This window comes from Crassostrea angulata, chromosome 5, assembly GCF_025612915.1.
Source record: "Crassostrea angulata isolate pt1a10 chromosome 5, ASM2561291v2, whole genome shotgun sequence".
Lineage (NCBI taxonomy): Eukaryota > Metazoa > Mollusca > Bivalvia > Ostreida > Ostreidae > Magallana > Magallana angulata.
This window is the reverse complement of record NC_069115.1, coordinates 40335705-40360657: the sequence shown is the minus strand read 5'-3', so window position 1 is coordinate 40360657 and position 24953 is coordinate 40335705. Positions and strand designations below refer to the sequence as shown.

Genomic DNA, 24953 nt, shown 5'->3' with positions numbered 1-24953 from the left:
TTGTCCAGTATAAGATATTTTTCGATTTTAAGACAATATATTTGATACAATAGCATGAACTCAACATAAATTTAGATTTTTTGCATTTTTAACCTAGCTGTGACATCACAAAATAAATGTTAGAAGGCTGGAATGAGGGTTAAAAATTACAGTAGAAAAAATTAACTCTGTTCATACATATTTTTAAAAGTTAGTGTTAACTGGGTTTTTTTCTTGTTTTTGTTGTTGTGGTTGTTTTTTTGTGGGGTTTTTTTCCTCTAACATTGAATGGTTGTGTTTTATTATATGCATGTCCACTGTCAGGACGATCTCAACAGTATGAATCGGGCTCGAGGTGTAGGAACAACCACAATGAACCATGATCATAAAATGATGATTATTTATTATACAACTAGTATTTTATTGTTAAATCCGAGTTCATGTTTTATTATTTTGCACGAATTTAGTTTATAACAAGAATACCATACACATACTTTTTACAGTGTACATGTTTCGTCAATTCTACTGTGTATTGGTGTTTACTGAAATTAGCACCACCCGTGTCCAAAGTGCGAATGAATTAAAGATTTCATTAAGAATTGACTGCGATGTAAAAGGTAAGAAAGCTTTATATTTAATAATTACATGAATTATAAGAAAAAATGTTTTTATTGATAAATGTTGTAAAATAGTAGATGAAGGCTCGTGTGTTTAACCAAGCCCTACGATCTTATTTTACTCGTCTTTGTTCAAAAATGATTTTGATCATGGTACATGTATATGTATACAGACCCGGTTAATTGCAAAGTCACGGACAATAATGAAAGAGGCTGAAAATGTCGACTCCGTTTCTTTATTTTGAGTTTTACAACGCAGATTTTAAATGTCAGGTTCTTGGTATCTTTGCTTTTCCGACGACCACCAAGCCCCAACACCCACCCACATGCACCCTACACAGTGGGTTTTGTAGCCAAAAATCGTGGGTTATCAGCTGGTTATTGAACATGTTGGGGGAGATGTTTAGCATTTACAATTTCAAACGACGCAGTTTTAAGTTCAAATATCTTCACGAAATGTCATTCAAAATACTTTTATTGCATGTCTTTCATTCATTCATTCATTTGTTTGAGAGGCATAGCAAGCTGTATTAAGGTGAGAATTCAGAGTGCATTGAATTATGATTATGTTATTTTCCTCTGAAAATGAAATTGGAATATGAATATCTTAAGGCAAAGGAAAAAGTCTAGCTTTCATGTTCAGAGATTAATTTGCCCCAAAAAAAACACCTAAAAACCCCACTGTGACTGTATTTCTTGTATTTTCTTTATTTAAACTGTGCTTAATATGTAGATTGAATTTTTATAAAATATTTCAGCTTGTGTATAAAAATCTTAGATACAGTTTAGTTTATCTTTGCATATTGTTGATTTTGCTTCTTTCACATATGCTTGTATATTGAAAGATCACTTGCTTGCTCGTTATTGTTTGCCCATTTATTGCTGTTAACCAAAGCCTCCATGCTTTAATCATTTCTAGCTTACAGTTAAGGATCATTAACATCACTCAAACAACTGAAAACTTTTTTGCTAAATTCAAAGGAAGGTGGGAAATAGAAATCCAAGATTAACAATTTTAATTCGTTTGTCTCCTTACACCCCTATGTGACAGATACATGTAGCTTGTAGAAAAGATTTTATTTTAACACAAAACTTTCCATCCATGTGTTCTTATATCACTCAATTTAACAGGGAAGATTTTAACATTTTATTTAAGGAATAAATTAATTTCTACCTACAACATGTATGACATAACTTTGGGCAGTTATTTTAATGCCTAAAAAACTGCAAATTTTTTTTTCCCTCAAAAGGTGGCATAAAGGGTAAAGAGTTTTTTTTTTAAAGCATAAACTGTCTTTAATTCATGATATACCCGTATAACATAGGTGTAGATTTTAAATCCAACTGAATTCTTAGAGTTTAAATTTTTATTACATGTAGTAAGTTTAGAAAATAAGATGCATTACAATAAAAATGACATTAATTTCTACCAACTTTATATGTAATGTCAAGTGGATTAATATATCTTAATGCACAGGCGTCATAAAGTGATGTAAGCAAGTTATGTTATACAATAAAGACAAATCTTTTTAATGTAACCAATCAGATAATGTGTTACAACTAAAATTTAATTATTAACAAATGAACATTTGATAATTTTTCTTAATTGGGTTGTGTGGACAGGGGATTTATACGTGGGTAACCCAGTTGTAGCTATATTATCAGACAGACAATGATAACTGTATTCAAACTTCCTCATTTCAAACTAGATGGGGCTGTTCAAAAACTTTGAGATATCCGGGTATTCAAGATACCGAAGGTAAACTACTTTGAAAATAAGTGGTTGGGACTTACAAATCACTTTGACATATCCATTGTTTTCGATACATCAGATTTCGAGAAATCGAAGTTCAACTGTAGATAATTGTGGTATGATTCCAAGTCCTGTCAAAGTTTTGCTTAGTACCACACCATACCATTAATTCACTTTACTGTATAACAGCTGTTACAAGCAGCTCAGAGTTAATCTACATGTATAGTAGTCGAGGCTTCAAATTTGTTGAGAAAAGAATAATTAGTGTTGTAAAAGTTTATGGCATTTTCATTTAATAGTAAAAAAGAGATATTATTTTGTCTGCTTTCTTTCCTATCCATCAAGTGTTTTCTTCTCCAGACAAATTATCTTTTTTAAAATGTATGATATAAAAATATGTCAGTGAGAGTGTTTTATATACTAGCCTTCACATCGTAAAAAATTGTCTATAAAAGAATTATTTAGATCTGACTTTAATTTTAGGGTTAGATATTAATTATTCACATGTAGGTCCTTTAACTATAACCATTTAGTTTATGAATTTTTTATCCAAACTGATTGGTGTCCATTATCTCCTTTTTCTTGCATCCTTGATTTCTAAAAGAGTGTCAAGTTTATTATTTATGTACAACAATTCTTCTGTATTGTAACCTATTTAATAACATACACTTGAACCCTCTTCCCTCCCCTTCCCTATCTCTCTCCCCCCCCCCCCCCCCCCCCCCCCCCCCCCCCCATAAAAAAGAGAGGAAACACATCGTTCTCTTCTTTCTCAATTTCAATTTTTCAGATATTCTCTCTCTCTCTCTTTCTCTCTCTCTCTCTCTCTCTCTCTCTCTCTCTCTCTCTCTCTCTCTCTCTCTCTCTCTCTGAAATAGTCACAACATCCAAACCAATGTATCCATTAAATGGAGAGGAGGTCAGTGACCTATCGATTCTCGTTTTGTAAATCAATGCAATTAAATCTTAAAAGGAAGAAATCTTTACCTGCTCTAGATTTTTGTGTGTGTAAGTGTTTGAGATTATAATTTAATTAATCTCATATGGAGTACATGCAAATAAAAGCGGCTCTTTGATAAATAAATCTCATTGGGACAATTGATTAGGAATTATTTGTGTTGGATTAATTTTACACCTGTGATTTTATTTTCTTGTCTATGATCATTATTATTTTAAAAAATCATAAATGCATGCTGTTTGAAACTGTTCATTGTGTATAGAATAAAATTAAGTTCAGAATTTTTCATTTTTTGGGGTAAATATCCAAATTTTGCAAATGTCTTTATTTTTAATCATTTCATTTTGATATCTTAAATTTACAGATAATATAGGTACATGTGTATGTACATTTATAGCACCAGAAACCTTGCTGCAAGAAAAAAATCAATAAGTGAAAATTGATTTACATATGACTTGTAATTAAGGGGACTCAATGATCGCGGCAATTTTTAGACTGTATTGATCTCCTTTTGAAGAATTGTATATCATAATTAAAGAAAATAATGCCCAAATTTAAAAGGTAAAATATATGGATTTTTTCTTTACTAAATAATAGTTTATATGTAAACAAACCATATCTTAAATCTTTAGGTAGGTCTGATGGTGAATTTGTTGATCATCCAGCCTCCTTAACCGGCAAATGATGCAGATATTTTCAGATTGATCAGCTGAACATGTTAACCTCTCATCTTTCATTTAATAATTCATGTACCATGCATGCCATTTTGACCATGTTTAAATTAGTAACACAGTCGTGAAAAATAGAGGGGAGGGGGTGTGTCAGTAACATCTTTTGTGCATCCAATCCAAACTATATAGTTGAGTGTAATTTGATTAGAACATGATTTTGTAAATAATTTTAAATGGGATTTGGCACAAGTTCTAAAAACTTTCCCCACTCTCCCAAAGAGAGTGTGTGCAGAGATGTTTATGAATTCTGAACATCATGAATATTATTATATTCCTCCGGTATGTCTAATGAATAGAGATATACATGCAAGAATAATTTTGATACCTTTAAATTTCTTATTCCCTCTCCCCCTCCCATTCCCCCTTCCCCCTCCCCCAAGTAATAACCTCCCCCATCCCCCCTCAGACAAATGTTGGTTATAAATGAAGCAAGGTACAAGTGTCAACAAACATTGAAATTGAATTTCAAAAGAAAAAAAGGAATGATAATAGTTAAAAAAAGTTCTTTTTATTGGGAGATGAGGAGAAGAAAAATTTAACAGAAATAGAATGTGTTCTTTTGTCTCTAAAACATTTCATTTCTAAAGAAACAAGATGTCTGCATGCAAATATCATGATGCCGACTTGATTTGTATTCTCCCCAAACAATACAGAAATGCCTTCGGACAGACAGATTTGCCAGAAGCCCTTTACATCATCATCCTACATGCAGTATATTTGTAGAAAGTCTGCATTAAATTCAAAATAATAAAAAGAGACTAGAGCAAAGCTCGTTGCAAAGCAACGAGTGGGTCTTCCGTTAATGTCGGAAGTAAAGCCGGAAGTTCCTGTAAGAAGCAGAACTCTTAAATCAACAACAAGAGTAACTTAAATAAAAAGATGAAAAAATCGAATTATTCCTGGTACGACTTAACAAAACCCGAATGATTTTAAGTACGAATTAACAAAAACCTTTCTGATTTTTAGAACGACTTGACAAAAAAAAATCCGAATGTGTTCAAGTACTACTTAACAATTATTTTTGGTACAAATTTATTTTACTTTGAACATTACGCTATTTTTTAAACCAAGGTCGCGGAATCAAAATTTCCGGAAAAATCAATTTTTAAACCCGGATATCTCTGTAATGCATCGTCCGATTTTCAAACGGATTTCAGATTTGAATTCACCATGGCAAGTTTTATAAGACTGTAGTATTGTCTTTTTTTGTTCAAAAAAATGAAAATTTCCAAAAATTGGAACTGCTTCCGGTTTTGAGAAAAATTGACGAACAAAATTTTAAACCCCCCAGTACATTATAGAATTGATACATCTATCATCAGTGAAAATTTCAAAGCGATATCTTTAAAGTTTACGGAGATTTCTTCCGGACAAAATCACTTTTTTTAAATTTAAAAATGGCGGCCAAATTTGAACGGAAGTGACGTAAATGCTGAAACTTTAATATCTTTTAGGCACGCTTACTTTACAAAAGCTCTGATAATTTCATTGAAATCGGATGAAAACTGTTTGAGATATAAAGCCGAGAAGGAGTCAGAAAAAAAATAAAAAATAAAATAATAATAAAAAGAAACCGAAGAAAAACAAGAGGGTCTTCCGTTGGAAACGGAAGACCCTAAAAAGCCATGAGGAGGATGTATAGGCAAGTTATTTCTGGAATCTGTTGTCGCCTAGACTATTTTCAACACCTGTCGTCTGCAGAAAGTGACACATTGCACCCCACAGTCATTTATCTTGTCCTATTAATTTACTTAAGTAAGTATAATGGCCCTCGTGAACCACCAGACAACTACCGTAAAGTTGTTTTCGACAACGGGGGCTGTGCCGTAATAGTTTTTAAAAAAAGAAATAAAAAAAAGAATATTGGCCTACAAATTGCTTGAAAATTGTGCAGCCATTCTCACACAATCTCTCTCTCTCTCTCTCCCTCTCTTTGCATTTCTCCATCACTTGATGTTACCAGTACATATATATCTATATGGAGGCTGGTGAGGAATGTGAATTTTTGTTTCTCAATGGAATTGTATTAATGAATTTACCGTGGCTTTTCATTAGTGGCAATGGGATTTTGAGGCTCCTGAATTGACAGTAAACATGGTGATGTACACTCATGTCTACCAGCGCAAACTCTGAGAAGGAAATGGGTAATAGATTTCCCAGACAACACTAATTTGGGGTGAATATTTTATTGAAATCTTTACTACGACTTAGTCATGAAATATTCAGACCTCCAAATCGCACTCTTATATAATTATGCATTGTTTATGTTGCAGCTCTTTGAGAGTGAATATAATTATAATTGCCTTTATAAATGAATATCAGAAAAACTATGTATGTTACAGGCTTTCTCCATCACTTAGTTTATTATTATGATTACCAAGAAGCATTATTCATAAGTCTGTATGCATGTGTAAGGGGAAGGGGTTTAGGTTGCACTAAAAGAACACGGAAGAAGAACTGACTTTGTTATAGATTAGTATTGACATTGCATTACAGCATTTCTGACAAATTCATTGAATATTCTTTGATATTCAATCAGAATTCATGAAATTACCCAGGAATGGTTACATCATACTCAGTTACAATGAAATAAAAAAATTGCGAATAGGCTGGATTTTCAGTTCACATGAAAAATTACTTTGTTATGCAAGTTTATATCCTTTCTTTTTTTTGCCCAATATATCTTTCATTCATACTTAAAAAATGCATTTTTTGAGTATTTTGTTTCCATTGACAGTACAAGATGTAAATTTTCAGGAGCACTATTACACCAGCTGATTAATTAATTAGATTTTTGATTGGCTCTGTTGCTAGACAAAGTGACATCGAATTTGTCAGAGCAGATCAAATGAAAGATCTGATTTTAATCAGATTGACTTTGCTGGCATTGGAAATTAAATTTTACAGTGAATTTGGATGACATATAAGATATGGAATTTGGGATTAAGGTTAAAGTGGCTCACTACTCCATGAAATAGTTTCTCAAATCAGCGAAAAATTACTTGATTATGATAGATTTCATAATGGATAAGAAGCATTCAAATCTAATAGGAAAAAAAATGTGCAAATTTGGATGAAAAATTACATTTTCATTTAATTCAGTTAACATGAACAAAAACTCCTGGCGGATTCGAACTCAATTGATCTGCAGTTCAGAAGCCTGATACTTTAACCACTGAGCTATGACGATATACAACCCAATCGTACAACCCAATCGTACGATATAAACAATTTAACAAAACATTTAAATCGCCATCTTGTGATGTAGTGTCTTAAAAAGTATAAGTGTAGATGTACATGTAGTGAGGTACCTTAATTCGATCCATTGGCTGTGGAATTTGAGGTTAAGCGTGATGATAATTGGTATAGAATTCTAGGATAACTGGTGACATCTGACATAAATATTTAGAATCTGTGTCAGTCTTCATTCTCTACAATGTACTAAATTAAGCATTTATCATATTCTAGCTCTTTTCGTCTGCCAATTGAATTACATGTTAATTATTATCATAGAGATATTTATAACAAAAGCAGGTTGAAACTTTGATCAGATTGGGTTAATATATAATTAACCAGAGAAAAATTACCCTAAAATTTGAATGGGCATTTATTCATCATCAGAATGTTGCAGGAAGAAAAAACAGAACATTTTTTATAAACCTTCCTGAAAAAAAGTGTTCTGTATAGATTTAAACTATAGATTGAATTTTAAAGGTAACACTTGTAGTTTTTTTAGGTACTGAATTGTTAATGTATGGCTAGACAATTCTAATTGAATCTGATAGGTATAGTACCAGTAATTTGTTGATTCCCCAGCTTAATATTAAAAACATACAGTCAAACTTCGTTATCTTGAACTTGATCAGATTGTTTAAAAACTTTGAGATATCTGAGTATTGGGACTTACAAATCACTTCAACATATCCATTGTATTCGAGATATCAGTGTTCGAGATATTGAAGTTCAACTGTATATACATGCACATGTATTTTTAATCAAGTTTCATTTTTGTTCAAATTTTTAAAAAAATACCAGATATTTTTTTTGGGGGGGGGGGGGGGGGGGGAGTTGATTTAATTAAAGAAGGGAGCTCAAGGGGTGTATAAGGATGGATTTAGTTCCTGTAATATAGGAAAACTTTGATCATAGCAATGTAGCATGTTGAAAAACACACACAGAGAAAAAGCTCATTGAAAGCACAAAACGGTAGTAGCTCATCCAGACAAATTGGAGATGATTTTCATGCGTGTCCTACAATTGTATTAGCTCATTTCCACAGCAGACGCTGTTTAGCAGTTGGAAGCAGTTGCACAGACTTTCACTGTCGACTGGAGAGATTATTGGATTTTTATACAGGAAGGTGTTGCCCCGCTATCAGATAAAACAATTGTTCTGTAGACGCTACCATCTTTTTGTTCGGGTATTTATTAAAAGGTTTTTATCAGTTTCGAGTGCAATCTAGGTCTGCATCAAGCTTTCTTTTTATCTTCTCCTTGTCCTATTCCATCTCTGTATCAATCATGCTCTTTGCTCCAACCTTTTTAAGTGCTTCAAGAAGGATATGTCCCCGCCTCTCGTGTTTTTACCGTAATTGTGGGTTTCTAGGCCACCTAATTCAATTAAAGTTGAGTTTTACATGAAGTATTTTCCATGTTTAAATGTTTCCTTCCAGATTTGTCTTGTATCTATTTTGGAGTGATCCTTGAACATTAAAGACAGGGCCGACTGAAAATAATGCTCTTGAACGGGCATTTGTGTCTCAATTTGGATTATGGTTTTGGCCTATTCTTTTATAATTGTAAGTAAATCTAAATTTATAAATATTACAGTGAAATTGAACATGCATTTTTGAAATAACACCATCATATCCTTAAATGTGATAATAAATGAATTTAAAAAATAACTTTGGGTATGGGAAATTTCAATTTTGATTTCAAATGTGATTTATAATTTGTGAGAATTTAAAATGATGGATAAAGACTATAAAACAGCCTGAAATTACTGTCATGTTTAAATTAGGGTACTGAAATTGATAATTTTCACATTGTTTATTCATTTTGTAGTCTATTTGTTCAGTGATAAGCTTTTGTTTAAATATTAATTATCATCCTGTTCTGTGGGTTTTATCGCAAGTATATTTGTTAGAAGCGTTGTATCTTTAATTGAATCATGATTGAATCTGCACGTATTTCAGTTAATAATGATTAAAGCACTCTGGAAAACTTTTGAATAATTGATAAGTTAATGCATATTTGCATTCATATTGTGTACCTTAAATGATCTTGGGTAAGGTAAAGTTAATGGGCGATTGGTAAATTTATGGGTCTATTATATTTATAAGTTTTGTCTTCATGAATTTGACACCTGAATTCATACAGAAAGGCAATATGTTAAAACTGTTATTTCTAAAAGTTTATAATCATTACCAGGCAATCCATGTAAATTGACTTGGACGTTAACAAGTCTGTGTATTTGTGGACAGAAGCGTGTCTGTTATACAATTATTGTCCAAAGTCAAGGCTTTCTATCATGAAACGAAGGATATTGGAACCACCGATTGTCATTGGTCACATGTGTTTCATGGGAGACGCTTTGGCTCTTGGTTGCTTAACTTCCATAATTGTTGTCGAACGCTTGTCCCAGGGGCTTGTTAGACCCACTTTCATTCTCCTGGCCATGGACTAAAACTAATTTGTTGAAATGGGATTTGAGTATCTAATGCTGCTACTTCACTAAGCACAGGCCAACAGAAATCAAATTTTGAGTAGAGGTTAGATGTACCAGCGTTATAGTATTATATTTTGCATAAGTTGTGACTGAAAGATCGCATGTAGCAATTTAGAGTTTGGATCAAATTCCTATTGGCAGCAAGCTTTTTCTATCCATAAAGACATTTATGAATTTGTTTCAATATAGTGCTTACAAATTTAAAGTCAACAGTTTATGTACCTTAACAGCAATTTGTCATTACAGTCAAGCTTCATTATCTCGAACTAGATGGGACTGTTTAAAAACTTTGAGATATGAAAGTAAATTACTTAAAAAATAAGTGGTTATTACTTACAAATCACGTCGACGTTTCACAACAAGCTTGGATTGTAATTAGCATTTTACCAAGCTCATTCATAATTTTGTGTTTCTCTAATTTAAAGAAATAAGGTCTTTAAATTTTATACTTAGAAAACCCAAATTTAGGAAAACATTTTGATTTTCCTATATTCAAATTTGAAAAATAATTTTTTTGAAGATGTACAACAATACAGTTTATCACATTTTTAAATAATATATAGTGTACTGTGCAATCGTCATTGTTCGTGGGGGACCAATGTTCGTGGCTTTTGTGTATTTCCTGAAATTTCTTGATTTGCGTATGTTTTTAAATGAGATACGTTGTACTAGTTTTCATTGGTTAGTCAGCTTGCCGTAGTTGTAATAAACTTGTCAAGAAACTAGGCAAGAGAATGAATTTATTCAGCATCCATTGTGTTGGATCAGATAATTATTTGTCCTAACAATGAAGTTTTCACAGCAACCTTAATTGTAAGATGATCCCATATTACGCTTATCAATATACATGTACCCATTCTACTTTGATTGGACACAGAGTAGCTAATGGAAGAGCAAATTGATTTTGGAATAATCAAAGTAGGAAATAGATAAAAAGAGATGTACAATAAAGGACATGTTATCAACAGGGGTTATATATTGACCAATGAAACATGGTTCTAGACAGTTTCTTCTGCAAGCCAATCTTTTATTCAATCTATGCACCAGATGCTGTTTTTGTTATTAAAAAAAGCGGGTATTATAGACCTTGTTTAAGAATACAATAGAAATGGTTTAGACTCCCTAATCACATATTTATTATGAAATATCATACAGTTAATGGTGATTTTTGCAAAACTTCACTACACTGCTGGGCAGCGATTCTCATCAGATTCTGTCCTTTTTTTCAAAATTGAGAGAATAATTGGATGTTTAAGGTATCGCACCGATAATTGTTTTCACTATATAGCACTATAGAGGGGAAAAAATTCTTAAAAATCAGTTTGCATTTCTCATGACAAAATATTCAGAGGAAATGTTGTTTGTAACCTATCTCATCAGCTAACACCATAAAAAGGGCAAGCGATATGGCATTTTCTCAAAATACCTAGCTCCAAACAGGTCTACCCTCAAAACCATGTGTTTTCCGTTTGTATACAAACAGACTGTACATTCTCCAGGAAGCTGCTGCATGTGCCCTGAAAGAAGTAGTCCCTGTGAAAAAAGATCATCACCTCACAAAATACATGAAATATCCTTCTCAGTGGTACAACAAGTTTTAAAACTGAGTAAAGGAAAATGTAAAAATGCTGTCAAGGAAAAAAATAATTCTGAAGTAAATATGGAACTACAATTGAAAATGTAAAAATGCAGTCAAGGAAAAAAATAATTCTGAAGCCGATTACCGGTGTGATACCTCTAAGTTCATTTTGATTGGTCGATAACCGGTTTGATACCTCTAAGTTCATTTTGATTGGTCGATTACCTAACCCTAACCTCTAAGTTCATTTTGATTGGTCGATTACCGGTTTGATACCTCTAAGTTAATTTTGATTGGTCGATTACCGGTGTCATATAATATTTTGATACCGCGAAATATTGAACCCGGGTTCAATATATTATGCGATATTATGAACCCGGGTTCAAAATATCGCTGCGATATATTGAACCCCCCCATAAAATATTGAACCCCGGGTTCAAAATATTATGGCCGCGATATTTTGAAACCCTCTCGAATTTTCATTGCTCTTGGAGAAGGGGTTCAAAATATTATGGCCGCGATATATTGAACCCCCTACCTATTTCCAATTCCCATTGAAGAGGGGGTTCAAAATATTATGGCTGCGATATATTGAACCCCCCTCCTTTTTTTTTGCTATTGGAGAGGGGGTTCAAAATATTATGGCTGCGATATATTGAACCCCCTACCTATTTCCAATTCCCATTGCAGAGGGGGTTCAAAATATTATGGCTGCGATATTTTGAACCCCCTACTGTTTCCAATTTCCTTTGGTGGGGGGGGTTCAAAATATTATGGCTGCGATATTTTGAACCCCCTACCTATTTCCGATTCCCATTGTAGAGGGGGTTCAAAATATTATGGCCGCGATATTTTGATTCCCCTCTATTTTTTTTTGCTATTGGAGAGGGGGTTTAAAATATTATTGTTTGCAATTTCCATTGGAGAGGGGGTTCAAAATATTATGGCTGCGATATGTTGAACCCCCTACCTATTTCCAATTCCCATTGGAGAGGGGGTTCAAAATATTCTGGCTGCGATATTTTGAACCCCCTACCTATTTCCAATTCCCATTGGAAAGGGGGTTCAAAATATTATGGCTGCGATATTTTGAATCCCCTCTATTTTATTTTGCTATTGGATAGGTGGTTCAAAATATTATTGTTTCCAATTCCCATTGGAGAGGGGGTTCAAAATATTATGCCTGCGATATATTGAACCCCCTACCTATTTCCAATTCCCATTGGAGAGGGGGTTCAAAATATTATGGCTGCGATATATTGAACCCCCCTCCTTTTTTTTTTTCTATTGGAGAGGGGGTTCAAAATATTATGGCTGCGATATATTGAACCCCCTACCTATTTCCAATTCCCATTGGAGAGGGGGTTCAAAATATTATGGCCGCAATATTTTGAATCCCCCTCTATTTTTTTTTGCTATTGGAGAGGGGGTTCAAAATATTATTGTTTGCAATTCCCATTGGAGAGGGGGTTCAAAATATTATGGCTGCGATATATTGAACCCCCTACCTATTTCCAATTCCCATTGGAGAGGGGGTTCAAAATATTCTGGCTGCGATATATTGAACCCCCTACTATTTCCAATTTCCTTTGGAGAGGGGGTTCAAAATATTATGGCTGCGATATATTGAACCCCCTTCTATTTCCAATTTCCTTTGGAGAGGGGGTTCAAAATATTATGGCTGCGATATTTTGAATCCCCCTCTATTTTTTTTTGCTATTGGAGAGGGGGTTCAAAATATTATTGTTTGCAATTCCCATTGGAGAGGGGGTTCAAAATATTATGGCTGCGATATATTGAACCCCCTACCTATTTCCAATTCCCATTGGAGAGGGGGTTCAAAATATTCTGGCTGCGATATATTGAACCCCCTACTATTTCCAATTTCCTTTGGAGAGGGGGTTCAAAATATTATGGCTGCGATATATTGAACCCTCTTCTATTCCCAATTTCCTTTGGAGAGGGGGTTCAAAATATTATGGCTGCGATATATTGAACCCCCCTCCTTTTTTTTTTTCTATTGGAGAGGGGGTTCAAAATATTATGGCTGCGATATATTGAACCCCCTACCTATTTCCAATTCCCATTGGAGAGGGGGTTCAAAATATTATGGCTGCGATATATTGAACCCCCTTCTATTTCCAATTTCCTTTGGAGAGGGGGTTCAAAATATTATGGCTGCGATATATTGAACCCCCCTCCTTTTTTTTTTGCTATTGGAGAGGGGGTTTAAAATATTATGGCTGCGATATTTTGAACCCCATACCTATTTCCAATTCCCATTGGAGAGGGGGTTCATAATATTATGGCTGCGATATATTGAAAACCCTTCTTATCACTGGCTATTGGAGATCTAGGGGTTTCAAAATTTAATGGCTGTAAAATTTAATTATAAATAATAATGCCCCCCCTTCTTTTATTGCTTTTGCCACTCCCCCCCCCCCCCAAATCTTTACTTCATGCATATACAGAATTCAATTTTTTTTTGGGGGGGGGGTATAATTGTGCTTTTATTGTCAGTTTGTAATAAAACATATTATGAATGAAAATCATATTGTTTTTGGTGATTCTTTTTGTTACCAAGAAAATAGGGTATCCTTGGAGGTTACTCTAAATGGTAGTCCTCAGGTGGGAGAAAAGGGGGCTAACACCTGTGTACTGCGTATACACACCGGTGGTAGCTAGGTAAACATTAATTGGCTCCCTTCATAGCTGACATCAGCCTGTATGGTAGGGGGTTCAAAATATCGCGGCCATAATATTTTGAACCCCCTCTCCAATAGCAATGAAAAAAAGAGGAGGATCAAAATATCGCGGCCATAATATTTTGAACCCCCTCTCCAATGGGAATTGGAAAAAGGTAGGGGGTTCAAAATATCGCGGCCATAATATTTTGAACCCCTCTCCAATACCAATGAAAAATAGAGGGGGGTTCAAAATATCGCGGCCATAATATTTTGAACCCCCTCTCCAATGGGAATCGGAAAAAGGTAGTGGATTCAAAATATCGCGGCCATAATATTTTGAACCCCCTCTCCAATAGCAATGAAAAATAGAGGGGGGTTCAAAATATCGCGGCCATAATATTTTGAACCCCCTATCCAATGGGAATTGGAAATAGGTAGGGGGTTCAAAATATCGCGGCCATAATATTTTGAACCCCCTCTCCAATAGCAATGAAAAATAGAGGGGGGTTCAAAATATCGCGGCCATAATATTTTGAACCCCCTATCCAATGGGAATTGGAAATAGGTAGGGGGTTCAAAATATCGCAGCCATAATATTTTGAACCCCCTCTCCAATAGCAATGAAAAATAGAGGGGGGTTCAAAATATCGCGGCCATAATATTTTGAACCCCCTATCCAATGGAAATTGGAAAAAGGTAGGGGGTTCAATATATCGCAGCCATAATATTTTGAACCCCCTCTCCAATACCAATGAAAAATAGAGGGGTTCAAAATATCGTGGCCATAATATTTTGAACCCCCTCTCCAATAGCAATGAAAAACAGAGGGGGGTTCAGAATATCGCGGCCATAATATATTGAACCCCCTATCCAATGGGAATTGGAAAAAAGTAGGGGGTTCAATATATATCGCGGCCATAATATTTTGAACCCCCTCTCCAATACCAATGAAAAATAGAAGGGGGTTCATAATATCGCGGCCATAATATTTTGAACCCCCTCTCCAATAGCAATGAAAAATAGAGGGGGGTTCAAAATATCGCGGCCATAATATTTTGAACCCCCTATCCAATGGGAATTGGAAATAGGTAGGGGGTTCAATAATCGCAGCCATAATATTTTGAACCCCCTCTCCAATACCAATGAAAAATAGAGGGGGGTTCAAAATATCGCGGCCATAAAATATTGAACCCCCTATCCAATGGGAATTGGAAAAAAGTAGGGGGTTCAATATATCGCAGCCATAATATTTTGAACCCCCTCTCCAATACCAATGAAAAATAGAAGGGGGTTCATAATATCGCGGCCATAATATTTTGAACCCCCTCTCCAATAGCAATGAAAAATAGAGGGGGGTTCAAAATATCGCGGCCATAATATTTTGAACCCCATATCCAATTGGAATTGGAAATAAGTAGGGGGTTCAATATATCGCAGCCATAATATTTTGAACCCCCTCTCCAATACCAATGAAAAATAGAGGGGGGTTCAAAATATCGCGGCCATAAAATATTGAACCTGGGTTCAATATTTTATGGGGGGGTTCAATATAACGCAGCGATATTTTGAACCCGGGTTCAATATATCGCGGGGTTCAAAATATTATATGACACCGGTGTGATACCTCTAAGTTCATTTTGATTAGTCGATTACCGGTGTGACACCTCTTAGTTCATTTTGATTGGTCGATTACCGGTGTGATACCTCTAAGTTCATTTTGATTGGTCGATACCTTGAAGAGGACTGGATAGTCATGGCCATTTTATTTGACTATATATATAGATCTCCTTAAGTAGGAGAGCTTTGTATAAGATAGAGAAAATTGTTTTGATTTTAAAGCTTAAAAGTACGAATTTAAAAAAAAAAAAAAAAAAAGATAAATAATTACGAAAAAATCATCTCTGAAAGTTTAAGGAAGATCTGATGGTTAAATTGTGACCACCCAGCCTCCGTAAGTAAATTAAAACTTACGCCTACTGTTGATAGTGATATCCCTTTTGGGACAGAGGCCACTCTCTATCCTGTGCTAATTGCAACTGTTTTAGTTACATGATGCCCTGACATTCCTATCCAGTTCGACAGCTAGATTAAACAGATTTGACAAATTAAAATGTTCACCACCATGCAGGTAGAAGTTAAAAATAAAACCAAACTGGAAATGATGATATTGAAATAGGGCTTCTTTTTTTTTTTAAACTTCAAAACGATAATTTCTCTAAAACTTAATGTGTTCAGGTGATGTTATATGAATATACATATACAGATTTAACTTTGGACAGCATAAGAACACACTTTATTATCCCCTCGCACAACTTGTTGCGAGGGGGATATAGCATCGCTGCTGTGCGTGTGTGTGTGTATATATGTATGTATATATGTGTGTCCATTTCAGCCTTTTTAGCAAAATTTAGAGAAAGTAAACAACTTGATATTTTGTTGGATGTAAGCCCTGTAAAGGTAAAAAGCACACATTTTTGAGAAATGGGGAGTTTAAAGGATGTCCAATGTGAAAAACTGAAGCAAGCAGGAGATTAAGTTCACCCTAATTTAATTGAAATAAGCAGCCGTCTGAGCCAAATTTCGGTCTGTATTTAACAAATTACTTAGAGAAGAACAGGTTCATAATTCAGAAGAGACTTTGACAAATATCATCAACACGATTAACCGGGAATTCATTGTTAATCACTGAAGATATGTTACTCTTTTTAAAGCTGACATGAATTCATAAATACGCATTATTTCCCTTTTATCTCCGATAACCGCCATATTAGTTGTTGATTTCTATTGTTCTGCTCATCGCTACCCACCCCCTATATAAGCTGAGAGCACTATTCATGCTTCACCGCATTCAGGTATTTCATGCACCCGAACACGTTGCCTTGGACGAAAAGACGTGTAGAAACGCGTTTTGAAGAAAAAATAAAATGACAACCACTGCACTGGCAAGATATATCCAATACACGATGAAACAAGTCAGACTGAAATCCAGACGCAGATACTTATAAAATTCCTCGATAATTGTGGACCGTTTTCCTGTGTATGTTATAACATTGCACATGCGCAAACAACACACTGTGGCAGATCGAGCAATGTCATTGATCGCATGGATTTTAGAAACGGGGAACGGATTGAAACGATGTTACATTGTCATTTTCTTGGAATTACTATCATTTATCTACTGTGTTCGATGTAGTGCCACTGGGGTTTTCGAAAAAGACGCAGACGTTATTCACTCTGTATGAACGGCACACGTGTTCGATGTGAATGCGGAGTAAGGCAGCACTGTATGTGCAACATAATAAAGATATCTGGAAAATCCTTTCACAGAATAAACATATTTTGTATTTCACTGATTGTTGTTTTCTTTATTCTTTACAACAAACATTTTACTACAATGTGTAGTTCATGCATTTAGAAGTACGTGCAACCCGAATGCCTCAATCGGAAAGCAACCGACCGTAACTTTCTCAACCGATATATATATCCCAGTGGTAGTAGAGGAGCGATCGAAACTAATATGGCGACCAAATGCTTTTATGAGTTCATGTCAGCTTTAAGATATTGGGGTTAAAATTACGACATGTTAACTTGAATTTTCTCATATAGCAGACTATAAATTGTCAGATCTTAGATACGTTTCCTTTTCAAAATGAAACTTAAATTTGCCTACACTAATCTTCTACATGCATAATGTATGTCACTGGATAAAGAGAATTTATTAAACTACATTACTAAAGTTTAACATGTTTGTGGTGTGTTTTTCCTAGTTATGGGAGCAATTGTACAACCACGTAAATGCACCCATCCCCCATGGATATGCACAGAGCATGCATGGGAATAGGAATAAACGAAATATTTTAATTCAAATGGTTTTTAACAAGTTAAATATTTGGTCTCCTCAATTACATGTTTATTTCTGAATAATGCATTTCCCCACACAATATTTTCATTTCAGGAGGGGATGCTCCGCTTTGCGGTGCCCTTGTTGCAATTGGCATTGTACAATTATATAAATGGATTGACATCATTCGCATGACAATAAACTGTATTAAAAAATATCTTGCTGTTCTGACACTAAAATCTCACACAAAAACACAATTAGTTCCCTTAGCGGAATCATCTAAAGTGTTAAAAAGATTTCAAAAAAACAATTTTTTACTTCTTTTTGTTACCAAACATAGTTGCATCTTGTGATAAATTCTCTTTGAATGTTGAATTTCCCTTCATTGTATGGGTAGCCTATCCTGGGGCAATCGAAATGCAAGATTGAAATGAATTAGTATTTTAAATGTCAAATGACAAAGTTACAAACCTCAAAACTTCTAAGACCATAGAACGCCCCCCCCCCCCCCCAAAGATGGCGACTGTTAAGGGACATGATTTTTTTGAAAGCATTTAGCAGTATTCAACTAAGATCCCAACTTGGTTATCTATTGGTCTTTTTAGCTCACCTGAGCCAAAGGCTTAAGTGATTTTTTTCTGACCAAAATTTGTCTGTTGTCAGTCATTGTTGTCATTTATATTTTCTTCCCCAAAACAGCCAGACCAATTTCAATCGAACTTTGCATAGGAATTATTTAGGGAAGGGGATTCAAGTTTGTTCAAATGAAGGGTCACACCTTCTTTAAAGGGAAGATAATTTTGAATTGTTGAAATTTTAATGGAATTTTTCAAGAAGATTCTCAAAAACCATTTATTATCCTGAAATGCTAAAACCTGTGTGGAGGTATCCTCAGGGTGGATTTAAGTTTGTTCAGGTCATGATCCCTGGCGGTAAGGTGGGGCCACAACATGGGTGAATTTTAACATAAGAATAAATGGAGAAAAATCTTTAAAATCTTCTTAAAAACATTTTAGGTCAAAAAAGCTGTTACTTGTGTTGAAGCATCTTCAAGTAGTGTAAAAGTTTGCAAAACCATGATCACTGGGTGTTGGGTAGGGACTCAATGGAAAGGGTTGAATTTTTACATAGGAATAAATAGAGAAAAATCTTATTCTCAAAAATGGAAACAACAAAAGGAGCTTAATGTTTAACTTAAGACTATGTTTGGAAAAAAATTTGAAAATCTTTAAAAATCAAAATATTCTCTGCTAAGTTGTCTAAATATTTTGTATTTGATACCCTTACATGGTATGAAGCCTTTATTGGCTATTGTTGCTCAGGTGAGCGATGTGGCCCCTGTTATAAACATGGTTTGTTTCTTCAGCTTGCAAAGCCCCTTGCTGTATATCTTCAGTTTGTAATATTTCCATCTAGAAACTGTCACACAACAAAGGTTTATATCTCTTTAGGTTGATTGTTACACAAATAAAGCAGACAAATAAGTGAAGAACTAGGTTTAAAGATGATGTTAGACAGGCCTGATTGGTTTATTTATATGTTAGTTGTGTTCATTCCTCGTGTTGATAGGTGTATGTGATATTTGATGTTTTTGGGTTTTTTTTACAATATTTACATACAGGTTTGGTTTCTAATATTATTATCTTTGCATTGCAGATGAAAATGAGAAAGCATAATATCTGGGTGAGTAATGGTTTTGCAGGAATTATTTCTTACCAAATTTAGTAAAATACAGACAATGTGTGCAGACTGAATATTTAGTTAATTAATTACTTATAGTTGAAAGATGCTGTATATGATTTGGAAATGTTTAAGTTGAGGGATTTTTTGAAAATTTAATGACAAAGATTTTTGATTTTAATGATCACAGTGCAAACAGTTTTCAAACATGCTTCTGGCACAATGTAAGAAAAATGTGTAATGATTTAATTTTTGAAGTTCATTACTTCCAGAAAATACACCCAACTTAACTCAGACTTTTCATGACAAGAAAATTATTTGGGGGGGATTGATATTTGATTTTAAAGGGGGAGGGTTATTATAACTCTGTATACATATTTATACATCATAATATATGAAAATTCATTTTACCTGTTAAAACAACTTTTGAGTGTTTTGATTTTGATTGTTGCAGATTATGCCATAAATCTTTCAAAACATGGGATGCATTTTCACAAAGCCTGAAAGAAATGGCAGAAACCGCAGGATATTCAGAGTGTACAACGTGGACGAGCACGGGGAAGAATTGAACAATGGGAAAATTGAGGTGACAGAATCGGACCTAATTCTTTATCACCGTCAGAAGGAGATTCGATGGCCGCTACGTTGCCTGAGGCGCTACGGATGGGAAGAAGAACTGTTTTCATTTGAAAGTGGCCGCCGATGCGCCACAGGACCTGGAATTTTCGCTTTCAAATGTCAGAGAGCAGAAGTGTTGTTCAACACAGTGCAGGAGTCTATTCGAAGGGCGGGACAAAGTGATCCACCTGCCAATCCTTTGGGAGATACTCATAGCAATAGCCGCCCCCCATCCATGATTGAAATCCCCGATTTCCAAAACAGGGATGATAACCAAAGAAACGGAATGGAAAGAAACGGAAATCCACATGTCCCCCCGAACACTGAGAATTATGTGAACCAATCGACTGTCGATATTAGAAATCAGTATGAGAACACCATGCCCCCTGCTAATGCTACTCAGAGTATCTTTGATATCCTACACATGGACATCCCCCCACAGAGTCGGGATCAGCCCAATATCAACTACACGGACCTAGTGTTCACGTCAAGTGATGACAGCTTGTGTAATAATGAGAATGGTGGTCTGGAGCCCGAAGACGGATCTCCGGCTAATACGGAGGATGTCTTCTTAGAAGACAATGTGCAGAACTATGTGAATGTTGAGCCGGACAAGCAACCCCCCAGACCCCCTCCCCCGCTCATGACCAGGCGAGACACAAACAACGGACTGAGTAACTACAGCAATCAGTCCGTGTCGACCATGGATCCGCAGGGGTGTCTGTACATAACCGTAGACACAGGGTCAGTCTCCACACAGGCTGTCCCAGCCCCACCCGCTCCGGTCAGAGAGCAGCCACCCACGTACGCTGTGATAGACATCGCGAAGTCGGAGGCTCTGCAGAACACTCAGAGGGACCGTGTCAGCAGTCGTTATGAGGATAATGACAATGGCAGTCGCAAAACGCGGCACAACAGCACCTTCAACTAATCCCCCTTCACCCCTTCAAGAAAGAGATTAATGTGTGGATTTGTTAATATGTACATGCTACCAAAGGGTAATAATTGTGTTAGTCTTCTAGTGATATTAACCATTTTATAAGGCCATCTAAGAAAAACAGTTGTTTTCATCAGTTTGTACATGTATTGCTTAGTTAATACATATGTGTATATACATGTACTTCGATCAGTGGGTTTTTTACCCAGATTTCTCCATGCCTACAAAAAAAGAAGGTTGTTAATTTTGTGATTGAATTGTAAGATGGTAAGATTTAATGTTCATATTGACATGATGTTGTCTTTCAAACAAAGGTGTTGAGTTGTATCTGTTTTTTTATGCTTTATGTGGATATTTTTTCTTCCCAATTATCCTCCCCCATACATGTGTTTAAAAATGAATTCAGTATTTTTGTACATTGTGTATATTGTTATGAGTATGAATTTTTATAGCATTAATTTTATAATCCATTATATTTATCAATTAACTGTTCTTAAGGTTGTCCATGTCTTCATTTATTGACTTTTCTTTCAACTGTCTTTCTGTGCATCCAAAATGAATAAATTGTGTATTTCTTGTTCCAACTTAAAAAATGATTATAGTCGATAGTTAAGGAAAACATTTTATCTCATTTTAAACTTTTCATTATTGAGTAAATTTTGAATTAAATCTGAACGTAGCATCTCAAATACACTGGGCAAGACTTTATTTTTTCAAATTGATGTCATACAAAGTTCTGTTAATGCAGAAAAGATCAATATTTGGTTATTTAAGAATACTGGGTAATTAAATTCAAAATGATAACTTTGGGGCAAATATTTTGATAAAAATATTAAAAGTGGTTACACTTAATTAAGTTTCATTTTAAGAACCAGAATGACACAACTTTCCTTGGACTAATTAGCCAATTTCTTGTGAATAATATCTACTGAAGGCTTTTTTTTTCATCTTGAAGCATTAGAACAAAGGATTTTTAGGAATAATTTACATAAATTGGTGCAATTTTTTTCCTTTTTTTGTATTTTAAAGGTGTATTGTTTTTCCTGTGGAGTAATACATGATAATTATTTCCAAAAAAAAAAAAGGTTTGAAAAATTTGAAAATTGTATTTTAAATACATGTATATGCAGAAAAACAAACAAATGAAATGATTTTAAAATGTGAACAGCATTTTTTTTTTATCAAAACTGTGAGTATGTTAAAACTCTCAGGAAAGTATATAATGTGAACAGATTATTGTTGAATGTGTGTAGATAAATGTGTAGAAGTTTCACATAGAACCCTTTAACTTATTGCCAAACACATGTGAACTATATGAGCATTATTCTTTATGTGAATATATATTATCCTTTGATAATCCTACAAAACATTAGTGCCTTTCCAATAAGAACTACACTGGAAAAAAAGAAAAACAAGCTACAAGTTCACTTCTTTTTTTAAAGTGATTTTTTTTTACTTTTTACTATGCTGCGTAATTTGTGATGATACCCTTTTATCACTTGTTAATTCTGCAAAATGTAACTCTTGATTTCTTTCAATGTTATTATTTTATTTCTTCATTTTTAGCTTTACTTTCTACCCTTTTTTATTTTAATTCATTTAATGTCATCTCACATATCATCTAGCGTATCAATATTGTATGTTATCTTGGTCCATTTTTGTATTGGAAGCACATCAGACTTTTCATGACTTCATGTATTATTTATTTGAGTTTTTTAGCTCACCTGAGCTGAAAGCTCAAGTGAGCTATTCTGATCACATTTTGTCCGTCGTCCGTCTGTCCGTCTGTCTGTCCGTCCGTCTGTAAACTTTTTACATTTTGAACTTCTTCTCTAAAACCGCTTATCCAATTTCAACCAAATTTGGCACAAAGCATCCTTATGGGATGGCGAATATAAATTGCAGAAATAAAAGTACGATCTGTATTCAAAGCGGAGAAAACCTTGAAACTGTAGAAAAAGGGGGGTGCATTTTTAAAAATCTTCTTCTCAAGAACTACCGAGGCAAATTCAACGTAGTTTAGCATAAATTATCCTTATGGGAAGGAAAAAATAAATTGCAAAAATTAAGGTCTAATTCAGTTTCAAATCTGAGTTATTACGAAAATAATGATAAAGGAAAGGCGTGTTTCAGCTTCGGTTCGGTTCGGCATCCGGTAAAATGGGTAGGCAAGATTTGGCCTGGTCAAAACAAAAGATTGGCAGTTATTAATCTGCCAATCTCATTAAAATTTCAGGATATTTGATGGACCAGTTATATTTGTATTCGCTGTAAATATTGCCGCAAAATAATGCGTATTTGGAATTGACGATTGCCGATCTACCCCGGTTTTTATTTTGCCACGGCCCGGGTTTGCATACCCATTTTACCAAGACTCATATCCTATACTTCTAAAACGAGGTTCTTTGTTTAAAGCAGCCATGACATTATACGAAAAAGGGTCGATCTGACTATGATGAATTTGCTTGTTTATGCAACAGTTCGTGTATGAAGGGAAATTTTTGAAACATGCAAAATATATTGGTGCCGATTTTGTGAAGTAAATTGAGGCTAAATATTTCAATGCGTTGACAGATTTCACACATGACGTTGGTGTTAGCTTGTACTGATTTTCGTTTCGTATTCATTATTTATGCTTTTTAATTTAACCTGGGAACTCTCGTATTTCGTGATTTTTACATATCAATTCAAACAGAGACTTCGGTAGATCAAACAGTTAACTCTTTACCTGCGCAAATTAAGCAAAATCTGATGTATCAAAAAAGTACTGAAATACAATTCATTCTATCGGTAATTCGGCATTATCTTTTGCGTAATGGTAGATTAATGCAATAGGTTTTGTTGAGATCGATGCTCGGCATTTTCTCGAGTTTATTCAGTTTAAATAGAGTTTGATATCGCTGAAGGAAATATGTAAGTATATATACATGTATATATATGATTCATTTCGAAAAAAATAAATTGTGTTCTTTATTTGTTATAGTGCATGCATGTTTCTTGTGTTTAATTGTTTACAATTTCTATTTACTAACCATATTTGAGTGTTAAGCTTCGAATTATAAGCAATTAAGATACAGAGATTTGCTCACAATTCTATGTTTGTACACAGATCTTAAAAACTAAAGATTAAAAAAGTAAAAAATTTGTCAATATTTATTAAGAAAATTTTCAAAGTCTGTTCTTCCAGAAACCAATTTTAACAACTTATTGTATTGTAAACTTAACCTTTTTTCGTCATTATTACTCCTACTGTACATGTGATCCTTGACTGTGTTTGTGTACATTTGTATAAACTGATTTTGAACCTTAAATACCAATTAATGAACTGGTCTTGAGTGAATAAAAGAATTGAAAATCTTAGGCCATTCTTTTTTCCATTTTAAATGCTGAATAGGAAATACCAAGTTAAAAATCTTAAGCTGAATGTAATAAAGTCATGTCAACAAAATATGACTCAAACCTAGGGAAACTGTGAGCTCTGTATCTTGCTTATAATTCTACGATTGATGCTGAAATTTTGGTTGAACATTAGAAATTCTATATGAATTAGAGTATGTTAAATACTTGTACAAAAAAAATAAAAGAATGATATTCTGTATATACCTACTCTCTGGGGTCCCCTCATTATACAATAAATAATGTGAAATCTACATCAATTTTGATAGTTTTTCAGACACGAGTAAATAAAAACGACATCTTTAAAACAGTTTCCATAGTTTTGACACATTTCTGTTATGGGGATAAAATAATTATCGCTATTCCTAAGAAAATATCACAGTGGAAAATTATCTGGTTTGTACGCGAGGTAAATAACAGTCATTTAATTATAATGGAAAACAAATTAAT

At 34.3% G+C, this 24953-nt stretch overlaps 1 protein-coding gene across 4 annotated transcripts; it reads left to right on the top strand.

Annotated features, from left to right (window-relative positions):
* The first annotated feature begins 361 nt into the window (after positions 1 to 361).
* On the top strand, positions 362 to 24953 carry LOC128184737 (uncharacterized). Of its 4 annotated transcripts, XM_052854314.1 has the most exons (5): positions 362 to 596; positions 6094 to 6214; positions 8711 to 8836; positions 19529 to 19555; positions 20007 to 24953. In XM_052854314.1, the coding sequence occupies exon 5, from the start codon at positions 20031 to 20033 to the stop codon at positions 21099 to 21101; it is 1071 nt and encodes a 356-aa protein (XP_052710274.1). In that variant the 5' UTR covers positions 362 to 596; positions 6094 to 6214; positions 8711 to 8836; positions 19529 to 19555; positions 20007 to 20030; the 3' UTR covers positions 21102 to 24953. The 4 variants fall into 4 exon arrangements, with proteins under 4 accessions (XP_052710274.1, XP_052710272.1, XP_052710273.1 ...); XM_052854312.1 differs by lacking the exon at positions 6094 to 6214; XM_052854316.1 differs by lacking the exons at positions 362 to 596; positions 6094 to 6214 and adding an exon at positions 8129 to 8458.